The sequence below is a fragment of the Austrofundulus limnaeus genome, unplaced genomic scaffold (assembly GCF_001266775.1).
Source record: "Austrofundulus limnaeus strain Quisiro unplaced genomic scaffold, Austrofundulus_limnaeus-1.0 Scaffold2494, whole genome shotgun sequence".
Taxonomy (NCBI): domain Eukaryota; kingdom Metazoa; phylum Chordata; class Actinopteri; order Cyprinodontiformes; family Rivulidae; genus Austrofundulus; species Austrofundulus limnaeus.
Window position 1 is genome coordinate 4,615 of NW_013954896.1, and position 11,980 is coordinate 16,594.

Here is an 11,980-nt window from a genome sequence, read left to right on the forward strand (position 1 = left end):
TCATAACGTTATGACTTTATTCTTATAATACTTTATTTTTGTAACTTATAGTTGCATTTTGTTTTGACATTTTATTGCAGCATAAATTTCATCAGCTAAGTTGCTAAACTTACTTTTACTTATAACTTTACTTTTAAAAACAAATCCTTCAGTCAGTGGTGAATTTCCAAACTGCGCCGACACATTAAAAAAATAAAAACACCACCATCTTCATTTCTCAGTTTATTTTGCTGCCCGCGCATTGAATCCTGGGATATCCTCGGCTGGTAAGGATACATGGATGCATCCTCGGATTTCGACAGGAAGTAGGACGCATTCCTCGGCCGCGTGATGAGGAGCCTTTGAATTGGGACAGTCCTCAGCGCTGGGCAATGACGTATGCAGCCGACAAATGCGCACTCGGACCCAGCCCCTGAATTGAGACACAGCCTGAGGCTGCTTTGAAAAACACTGAATATGTGGTAAATTTAGTACTATGTGTAAAAAAGACCTGGGTCTGATTTGAAAAATGTTACATTTGTCATGTTCAGAATGTAATTCAGATATGAATCGCATACGTGCAAAAAATGAAATCTGCTTTGGGCCCTGTGTATCCTTAAACTCTACTTTTCCAAGCTATCTGCAACAGGTAAGATGATGATTGTTCATAACCTTTTCACAGAACCACATCTAGTGTGCAAAACTTCAAAAGAATTTCTTTTAAAATGCGTTTTTTTTTCAGTCAAAGCTCAGACCAGAGGGTTAAAAAGCAACTTCAAAAGGAGTTTTAAAATTAGTGCACCCTCTGAACAAAAAGGGTCCTGTCATGAATCAAACATGAAACTAAACCCGTAGAATAACTTCTGACTCATGTTCTCCGAGAACACTGATGTGTTTTACTCTAAAATCTTTCTTCATTTCATTCCTAACACGACGTCGGTGTTCAGTCATTTCTTTTAAATAGTAGATCCGCCTTYAAAATAAAAGTTGCCCGCTGATTGGCTGAGGAGCCGAGCGGATATGGGCCGATGTGCCTTCAGGGTGAATATTCATGAAGGAACCGCGTCACCTTTGCGCATCAGTGRTTTCTCATGAGAACAGAATGTATGAAATGCTGATGTAATCTCTTTCACGGCTTTAACCGGAAGATAAAATGTGAGAATAAAATTATTAATAATAATAATAAATCCAGCGGATCGCGGACTGCCAGGGTGCGTAACGGGAAAGTTTGCGCGCGCTCTGGACTTAGATATTTGGAGAGGCTTCTTTTATTATTTATCCGCAGCTGGTTCTCTGAATCGGACTTCGAGTTCTGCAGAGTTCCGCCACTCCTCTTCTAGAAAGTGCGCCAACATCTTTTTTGCTCATCTATTCTCACCTGTGCTACTTCAGGTCATTTGGGTCCGGTTACTCTTGGATCAGAACGTGTCAAACCGGTTTCAGTCAGCGCCCGCCTCYTGGCTGCTGGGTATAAAAGGACGTTTTCACACTCAGCAGGAAGCACGACAGAAGCAGAAAAGCTCGGAACACAGAGAGCAAAGACAACAAACCACTCAGAAAAAAAGATGATGATGCAGCTGCCAGAAACCCAGAACCAGAAGAACTCTCTCTTCAACGCCATGAACCGCTTCATCGGCGCCGTCAACAACATGGATCAGACCATCATGGTGCCCAGCATGCTGCGGGACGTCCCGCTGCTGGAGGAGGACAAGGAGCCGGGCCAGGGCTTCCCGAAGGCGGACGTGGACGAGGGGGACATGTACAGCTACTACCAGCTGCTCAAGTCCATCCGCACTAACATCGAGTGGGGGGTCCAATGCGCCGAAGCCGACGAGAGGCGCAAAGAGGGCATGAAGCTCACGCGCTCCCACTCCTCTGCCTCCACGTCCTCCTCCATGTCCTCACTATCGTCATCATCATCATCATCGGAGGAGGAGGAGGAAGATGAAGACGAGGACCTGGAGAAGCAGTTCCAGTTCCACCTGACCGGACTGCAAGAGGTGCTGTCCAAACTCACGCAGCAGGCCAACTCTCTAACCAAGCGCTACAAGAAGGAGATTGGCATCGCAGGATGGGGCCAGTGAACGCACCACGAGCTGGACTTCTTGTTTTTATTTTGTGAATATTTTTTTTCCCACTTCACTGGCTGAACTGATTTCCTCAGCGGAGCCTTGATTCTGCTGCTGCTGCAGAGGATGCTGCTGCTGACATTTAATGAAAAGCAGCAGTCCTGCAGGCCTGTGCTGTTGGTCTAAACTGATCCTGAGGGAAACATGCTTCCACTAAAGCTCCAAATGTTTTGCACTCGAGAGTTTGTTTCACATTCAGGTCATATCAAATTAAAAATAAAACTATTTAAGCCTATATTTAATGTATTTATTACCTCGTTGTTTGATGGAGAGACTGAGAAGGAGATTCTGTTGGCTTCAATACTGACACAAGATTCACCTGCCTGGTGATGATGTCAGTGAGTTCACATGGATCTGTCACTTTTTTCCTTTAATTTCATGTTTTTATTTTTATTTTTTGTTATTTTTTGTTATTTCGTTGCTCAGAGGGAGGCAGGTGCTCTGTGGATCTGCCCGTGATCTCTTCGTGTCCTACATGGTCGATGAACTGGAATAAACTGATCATTCTTCTGCCAGGAGAATAATGAGGGTTTTCTATGAGATGCTGTCTTTGTTTCTATTGTCATTTGAGTCCATTTAGCATTATAGGTCCATCTGTCAAAACAAGAAATTGCTGTATTTTTGTATGCAGTGTGTGCACTGTTGTTGTTTTTTTTAAAGTCCTGATGTTTCTAAAATAAACTTTTATACCATCTCTTACTCCTCTTGTTGGTGTCATGCATTGATTTGGGCCTGGTTCCAATGTACTGCAAAAACTTCATACACAAAAAATGTGGTTCTAGAAAAGACATAAAATATTTTGAACTCAGAGAGATTAGTTTTCCAGTGAAATTCATTTTTATTATTAAAAAAGGCTTTCAAGCTCAATATTTGGTACAGAAATGAATTTAGATTTTATTTGATTCTTTATTTTAATTATTATCTGAGGAGCTTTCTCAGATCTAAACTTTATATATGTCAGCTTATATGAGAAATCATGTGAYGTAAACCACCCTTATTTTAAAAGATGTTGCTTTTGTTTCAACCTAAGGGAAAAACAAAACAGATTTTCTGTTGTGAGGAAGGGTCCCGTGCATGGCCTCACGCCAGAGCAACTGTGGCTACAGTGTAGCTTACTACCATCAGTGTGTGAATGGGTGATAGACTGTAAAGTACTTTGGAGTCCATAGGGATTTGACAAAGTGCTGTATAGTTTTGACCACTAAGCAACTTTACTAAAGGTTTCAATACATTTAGGAGATGTTAAGTCACTATCAGAGCCTGCTCTATATTTTTTAAACAATTTAAGTAATGTTACATAAAGTATTGATTTGCAATGTCTGTTTAGATGCAAAATTACAATAAAAGTCTTAAACATGAGTTGCACATACAGTATAATAAGGGGTATTATTTGATTGCTGAAACAAATGCATGAGATTTCTTGGGGGAGACTTWTTCTCAAGAAAACTGCAGAAACTTAATAAATGCAATAATTAAGCTGTCTAATACCAATATACTCAGCAACCGCTGTGTGTTTCTGCTCTTATTGAAGATTGCTAAAATATGTTAAAAACAAACAAAAGTCATAAAATTGTCATGAGTTCTTCTCACAGCGGCCTGTCTGAATGAACTCGCTGCTGGAAAAGCATTTTCCATCAGATCTGCTAAATTTACAAGTTCAAGCTTTCCTCTTGAAGTCATGGGAAATTTTTCATATCATCACAACATACAGCGTGATTTTATTTATATTGCCAGGCTAAAATGAACACATGCACATTTTTTTCTTGTAAGATTTGYAATGAGGATTTTCAAGTTACATTTTTGATATAGTCAGTGCTTCATCTAGGAAACTAAATAAAGTGGTCCTAACACCACACAGCTTTAGAAATATTTCTTTATAAATTTCAAGGAGATAAAAATAGATAAAATGCATTTTCATTTTCAAAGATTTACAACAAAAAAGTGCTTAAAATTTCACATTCTTATTTTTCCAACATTTTACCTCAATAAAACTGTAAATAAAGTTGTCTTATCAAACTGTGCAATCTTAATTTTACTTATCTTTTTGTAGCATCCAGATATTCAGATTTGCAGTTGGATTTACTTGTTAGTTTCAGTGACTGTGTTTGAACCGTACTTTGCATGAATGAGCAAGCAGGTTATGACAACAGTATCTTGTCTGTTTAGGCTGTCAAAGAGAAATTGTAGCTCTTGTGGAGGCAAAACAGCCCAAAATGACATCACTTGTTGATGTTTTTGAGTGAATAAATTTGCAATACAGCTATAACCAAACTAAAACAGTAATATTGTTGTTAAGTTTTCCTGACCTTTACGACAAAAAAATTCTTCTGTTGTCTTTAATCTCTCTTCTCTACATGTTTATTGTAATTGTTTCTATCAATAACATGTTTTTTTCTTTTTGTCTCTTTCCAGAAATAGGTGCACCTGGACCAGTTCTTCTGTGTTTGTCTGTCTCTTTCCTGTCCTCCAACCAGCCAGTCGAGGCAGATGGCCGCCTGTCCTGAGCCTGGTTCTGCTGGAGGTTTCTTCCTGATGAGCAGGGAGTTTTTCCTCTCCACCGTTTGCTCAGGATGGGAGACTGTGATGAAGTGATTCAACGCATCTGCTGGCTTCTTCTTAGATTGTTCTTTTCACGTACAGTGCCCTGAGACAACGTATGTTGTGACTTGGAGCTACATAAATAAACTGAATTGAATTGAACTGAATTGAATTATGAAACTGTTCTTCAGACACCAATAATGCTGACTATGTGAAGAACTCCCAACAGGTTCAGGAATGCTGCCTGTCTGCTCAGTTTCTACTGACAACACCTTAAAACTCAGAAACTCAAGAGTTTGTGGAGGAAAAATCTGGAATGTTTTCCATTATTACATGATGTATGTATGTATGTATGTATGTATGTATGTATGTATGTATGTATGTATGTATGTATGTATGTATGTATGTATGTATGTANGTATGTATGTATGTATGTATGTATGTATGTATGTATGTATGTATGTAATTGTAATAGATCTTGAATTAAAATTTCATATAATATAGTTTGCAAAATTTAGCATACTGATTAGAATCAGACTCTTAAAGTATAAAAGAAATAGTTGTGTAAGACAAACAAGTTTAAACTTAAATTATAATCACTAAGTGTTTTTATTATTAAGATATAAAGATTTAAGATGGTAAAATAGAGTAATGTCTGTTCTGTAACATGTTGCAACAACTAGAAATAACAGATTTCATTCTTTGTTGCCTGACTAACCCATAGTGATGAGCTCAAAGGCCTCTGGGTGCAGCTAAACTTTCAGGAACACAATAAAATTCAGTAGAACACACCTATCCACACTTCAATCTCCACCTGTTCTGCATATAGAAATTAAACAATATGCCAAATTCCAAGAAAGAATTTTTTTTATTAATTAAATTTCTTTAAGTGGAATCCCATTAGTGGAATAAAGGAATACCTCAGTATGTTTTTCCTCACACTGACACTACACAAAAAAGACAGCAATGTCATGTTATTGCCTCTGTTTGTACGCATTTATGCGTTAGCAAAATATTTCAGGAACCCACAGATGCATATAACACAGTAACCAYTACGTCTCTAAATTTGTGATGAAGTGGACTCAAAAGAGGCAGCAATTTGGTAATTTAAAATGATTTAATAAATGAAAACACAATCAAACAAGCAAGAAAGAAAACCAGGAAAAGACTGGAGATTTATGTACAAGTTGAGATCATTACAGATGAACGAAAGATGTGTGGGACAAAACACATAGGGAACTTTGGATAAAACACTGCTTGGGATTATGGATTAACAAACATAAAAATGCCACGCTAAACAGATAAAACACTGGTGAGTAACACAGAGAAAAACAGGCAAAAAAATAAATTATTCACAAACCCATAAMTGTGACATTTCATGCATGTTCCTAGAGTGCAACAGGCTTAAAGAACTATAGCAAAAAGTATCTAAATGTGATCTGAGAGGCATCCTTCTGTGTTAAAACCACCTAAGCAAACTTTTGGCTGCTCACTGTTGTTAAACAATACTTTAWGTTATTCAAGCTTTTTGCAGTTAAATAAATTGGAGCTGTTATGTTGGAGCTCTTATTTTAAAATACATTTTTATGATCATATGAAAATAGTCAGGTAAACTAAAGGTGTGAAAAAGCAGCCAATCATGTTGGCTACTAGTAATATTTTCTGTAAATTTGTGGATACATTCTTAATAAAATTTATTCTCAAAATGTAAAAAGCAGAAACATGAATKACTTTTTGAAAAACTAAATTCTACCATTTTATTACAACAAAAACCTTATTTTGGTACTTATTAAAACAAGGGGATTATGGWGATTTKTAACTGATGKWTTAGAAACTACAGCCTAATGTTTTAGAAACTCAGTATGTCAGTAACAGAATTTAAAAACTACATTTAAAAGCTAAATATGCAGACTTTCTATTGGCATTTAATGATTTTTATTTGTTTTTTAAATTAGGAAGGAAGTTTCAGTGGAAAAAAAATCTCACAAAGCAGAGTTTTTCACGCAATTAAAGGTTTGTCAAAACCTCCTTTTTATCCCTTTTTGCGCGCCGTAGAAACAGGAAGCACGAGGAAGAATTCAGCCAAACGAAAACAAACTGAGGAGAAGTAATCACATGAAAGTGTCTTAAAATGAATAGTCAGAGTTCTGCGACAATGAGCAACAAATCACGCTGCGTGTTTTTTAATACAGACTCAGAAGACTATCGATGTGTAAGTAAGCCCCTTTCAGTTGTAGCTGTTTGGCAAGTTAGCTACATGCTAATGCTCACACGAATCTGATACCATGTTTGGTGGACTAWTTAGGTGCTTAAACGGAGCTCTGACACTTGCATATGTCTAGRTGATAACACAGACGTAGTTTTAACTCACATTAATTGTCTTTTGTCTCTATGTCCTGTTTGATAAAGTTTATTTCCTGTTAAAGTCGAAAACCCAAACCTTACAGAAACAGCTGATGAAAATGTAAGAGCAGAAAATCCAGGTTCCAGGGACTTGTATCTTGTTCTGTCTTGACTGCAAAATGTCACGTCTATTTGAGGCTCCGTAGGTATACATAAACGTGCAAATATTTGAACAATGATGTCCCCTAACCTATAAAAATATAACCCAWATGAGCTTTTTAGATTAGATATGAGTACAATTCTGTTGATAAAACATTCATGCAGTCACATAGAAAAATCAGTGTTAAATTGTAATTCCATTAAAATAAATTGTTTTCATATTTCACAATAAAAGTCCTCTYAGAGTGCTGTTTTAAACAGGTCAATTCAAACCTATTTGTAGTCATTCTCATTTTAATATGTTATTAGAGAGGAGGAACTGTATGGGTTCTGACTACAGTAGAGATAAAGAGGAGCTTTATGCAAAATCTCACATATTTGCATCAAATGAATTGAATATTTGCTGGGTTATTTTTTTTTCCTGATGGAGCAGCAGACACATGATTGGAAAAGTCACACGTACTGCAAAAATAAGAGACAATTAAATTCTCATAAAAGCAACTTGGTTAGGGATAATTTTTCAATGGTTCATGTGTTCATGAATTTATGTTATTTAGTAGAGATGAGCTAAAAATAGTTTAGCAAAATGCTTTTTACAAGTTTAATCGTAAWTGAAGTCAATATTGTGATATATTACCAACTGAACTGATTGAATGTGATTAATCAACTATAAAAATAATCGTATGTGGCAGCTCTATAGTCAACAAGCTGCAAAATGTTAACTAACACTGTATTTTATTAACTTAATTTTTTGATTATGATTATTGATGCACACATGCACATACCAAATATTCTGCATTACATAACAGTGTGCACTCACTGCTTTTGGTTATGTTTTTATTTAATTTTTGACATTTCTAAGATTAGAGAGTCAGTCTGACCAAGTTCCTCATTCTGAACATTATTATGGTTTCTGGACAGAACACATTTACATGGATCTGTGTAAAAACTGTTACTGTTGATTTTTGCTGTTTCATAACAAATTCATGATTTTGTGTCCTGTTGGCATAAAGTTTAGTTAAAGTAAAGTAATAGACAGAATAAGGTCTTAGTAAAACAAAATAATAACTAAAATAAAAAGCAGTCCACAACTTTAGGTTTATGCAACACTTTGAGATTCTTGGAATATTCCAGAAATGGGCGTTCCTGCTGACTCAGCGATGTTCTTTCACTCATGATTGCAGAYTGTCAGACTGATCGCAGGAAGATTTTTATTTTTTATTTTTTGTCTCGATTATCTCACAGATTTTTACCATAACAACGATGCTACGATCTGAGTGTCCCTTCTCTCTGCTTTGCATGCGAGACGGCTGCTGGCCTTACCTCGTCCCCTGAAGCCGAAACCGAGTCACACATTTGTCATTCCCATCATTCCTTCGCTTTTTTTYCCCCTTCCACTTTCCTTTGGTCTCTGGGTTATTCGAGTTTAACAAATATGCAAAGCCTCGGTTTCTTGCCTCATTATCACATCGGCATGCATCTGTATTGCACGTCTCTCAGCTGTCACCTACCAGCGCCTCTTTGTTTACGGCATGGTAAAATAGGTTGAGTACGTGCTAACGTGACATTCACAGACACCTTGGAGCTCACGTCTCAGGTGTCAGTACGTTGCAGATGTTTGTGTTTCTTCTGCTTGAGTTCCCCGAGTGCAAGTTTAATTTTGTTATCCCTCCAGTCTTCGGCATGTTTGCCCGTACACAAGCACACACAGCAGGCAAAGCTTAAACAAATGGCAGACTTGTCAGCTCGGTGGTGTCTAAGCTTTTGATTATTTTGATCACAGTGCAATATTTGCATTGCACTTCTGAATGTGTTTCCAGGGTGTTTTACCTAAAAACAAATGCAAATCACAGGGCAATTCAGCTAACCACTTTAATATGTTGTTGGTAGGAACCATGGCATAATCAATTGGTTTTAATTTGCAGGTGGTGATTTTATCAGTAAAACGAGCCACTGGAACCTTCTCCTTACTAGGATGGTAAATATTCTTTTAAATTTTGTTTTGCTCTAATAATTTATTGTGTTTTAAAGCCACATTTTAAATTTACCCCTTATGAAAATGCACATTGAAAAGCACAAAGCTGAAATTGATGAGCAACAACTTTTTTTTGCGTGTTTCAGGCAGTAAACATCAGCAAGGATGCTTTCAAAAATAAAGGTCAAAATAAAGCTGGCTGGATTTGGTTTGGGTCCAATTAAGGTGCTGGTTTGTTGAAATAAGGAAAAAGTATTAAACTCGAGAGTTCAAGGCATAAAACCTCTCAAAATTATTAAAATGTTATAATTTTGTTCAGTCTTCATTCAAGTTTTTTTTAAAAAAGCAGTCCACCATCACAAAATGTTCTAATTGTCCTCCACTAAATAGACTAACACGTACACTAACACGTACACGTACAGCAGCTTTTCTTTAAAAGGACTTGGTTGATTGAAATTTGACTCCAWGTATTTAAGCCRAAATGTGTTGGAATGATTTTTCACTGGCCTAGAGAAMTATTTTATGAAAATGAGAGTATTTTAACTGTTTTACAGATTTAAAAAGATCATCTTATGAGAATTAATGGTGTCATGGCTGTTTTGGTAAAAAAAAAAAAAAAAATAATAATAATAATGTGTGGAATCTGTTCAAACTTTGGAGTGTGTGTGAATCACTCTCTGCCACTATCACACTCTGATCTTAGCTCAGCGTCTGTAAAACTGACTCCATTGTAGCCATTTTTGTGTTTGCTAATGTCGATTAGCTTTGGCAGCCATCTTGAATAGGACTGACTTCAAAAGTCAGTYAGTTCCAGATGTTCATCAAATGATTGCTTTCCAAAACTTTGATTAAAATATGTCCAGTTAATGAGATATTTTACTAAGAGCCCGGCAAACAAACACAAAGGGAAAAACATTGTCACCGACGTTTTACCTTTTTCACAGGAGGTGAAAATTTGCTTTATGTATTTATTGAAGGGTGAAAATAGAATGTAAATATAGGCTGAATTTAGGACTTTTTATTTAACTTGACAACTAAAGTGAAACAGTCTGAACTAGATTGGTGAGATAACTGAACTCAATGCCAAAACTGATAAGAAAACAAGAATCTGACAGGATGCAACTAAAAACTGTAGACTGTGCACACGCTGAGGGACGGTAATGACAGATTGGTTTCAGGTGTGATGATTAGAAATTAGGACCAGGTGTTAAAGATGAGCAGAACCAGGTAACTGAGACATAAGAATAAACAAAGACAAATTATCAGAACCAACAAATAAATCAGGAAAAATTGTAGACCCTAATATTTTTTTTAGTTTATAATGTCAAACTGGAGTAAATGGGTGCAGTAGCAAAAATTTTAAAGCTTTTTGGCAAAAGTTGGATTTTAAATATATTCTGTTATCAGTTTAACAGAGTTTTTGTCTATTTAGTCATCCCAAAAGTTAAAGGGTCAAATCTTTTGGCCTCAAATAATCCCCAGAGCATCAAAAACCACTTCTGTATTATATTTATTTTAGAGAAACCCAAAATGACATAAAGACATGTTTACTCAACTGATTTAAATAGTCCACCTTTGTTGAGGCAAAGTTTTAGGAGTAAAACACTACACAATTATTTTCAAATTCAAAATAAAAAAACAAAAACAAAACAAGTTTTAAATAGAAATTGACCAAACAAATTGAAAAAAAWTCCCATAATTTTGGGAGAATCTGTGCTTTTTTTTTTCTTGACAAGTGAAAAATGTGAATTTTAAGGTCTGAAACTGCGAGAAAAATTCACCTTTTGATTTCAGTTTGACTGCAGTCATAAYGAACTGAACTTTATGGCCATAACTAATTACGTGCTAATTGTAGGTTTTCAGCTATGATGTTTCCGAGCTTTTGCTTTGACAGCTGTAAACATATTTCTTGTCAGCTGTAATTAAAGCCACAGACAGTGAAGGAACAGAGAGTGTACTGTAGTGACATCAGTAGGAGCAAAGTTGCTAACTGCAAACCAAATTCATGCTTCTTGCAGCAGTCTACTCATTTAGGCATATTGTAGAAATTATCTGTGATATTTGAGCATGCAGTGTTTAGTCGGTTGTAAATAATGATAGTAACATCAGTGCACTACAGGAAAGGACCTTCCAAATGTTCTGCCTCTGCCTCAGATCCTGATTTTATCCAGTCTCTCTTGTTTCATTCTTTGTTCACTTATTTAGAATTTTCACCATAAATCTTTTAATTCACCTGCAGAATTAGGACTGGGCAATATGGCTTAAAAATGTATTGTGATACAAGTGTTTCATATCACTCTATAGATAATTATTGATTATTTCTGTTTGTTTTTTTAATTTGAATTAAGGACCAGGGTGAAAAGTCTYATTAATACTGCCAAACTGATGATGTGACCTTTCCTCATTTAGCCACAATTTCCTCTCGAGCTGTTGAAATCATTTTCTCCTTTCACTCCACATTCTTTTATATTTTTAAGCAGCTATGAGGCACAGTGGAGAAACATGAAACTGCTACTGTGCATGTTGTTGCCAGCTTACCAAAGAGTGAGTGATTTGGTTGATGCCACCAATATTGCTTAGCTGTGCTATGATAGGTGGAGCAGCTGAGAAGGGGGTCTCTGCAGTCACTATGTAGGAATTTTTTATTTTATGGGAGGAGTTTGTCCAAGACATGATTAGTCTGTTTGAATTTTGAGGACATAATTTGTTAAAGACGTGATTGGTTGGATTGTAGGCTGTGTATTGGCAAGAATTTGGCCATACGATACAAATCATGACAGAGGGGTCACGATACGATATATCCCGATATATCCTGATATATCCTGATTTATTTCGATACTGTAAACAAGGTGATATA

At 36.4% G+C, this 11,980-nt stretch overlaps 1 protein-coding gene across 1 annotated transcript; it reads left to right on the top strand.

Moving 5' to 3' along the window:
- Positions 1-1,910: 1,910 nt before the first annotated feature.
- On the top strand, positions 1,911-2,807 carry LOC106511080 (gamma-taxilin; the record flags this gene model as incomplete). Its single annotated transcript, XM_013999823.1, is given in 1 exon segment — positions 1,911-2,807. A coding segment is annotated over 1 exon segment (153 nt), but the record flags the coding sequence as incomplete, so codon positions are not given.
- Positions 2,808-11,980: the final 9,173 nt, after the last annotated feature.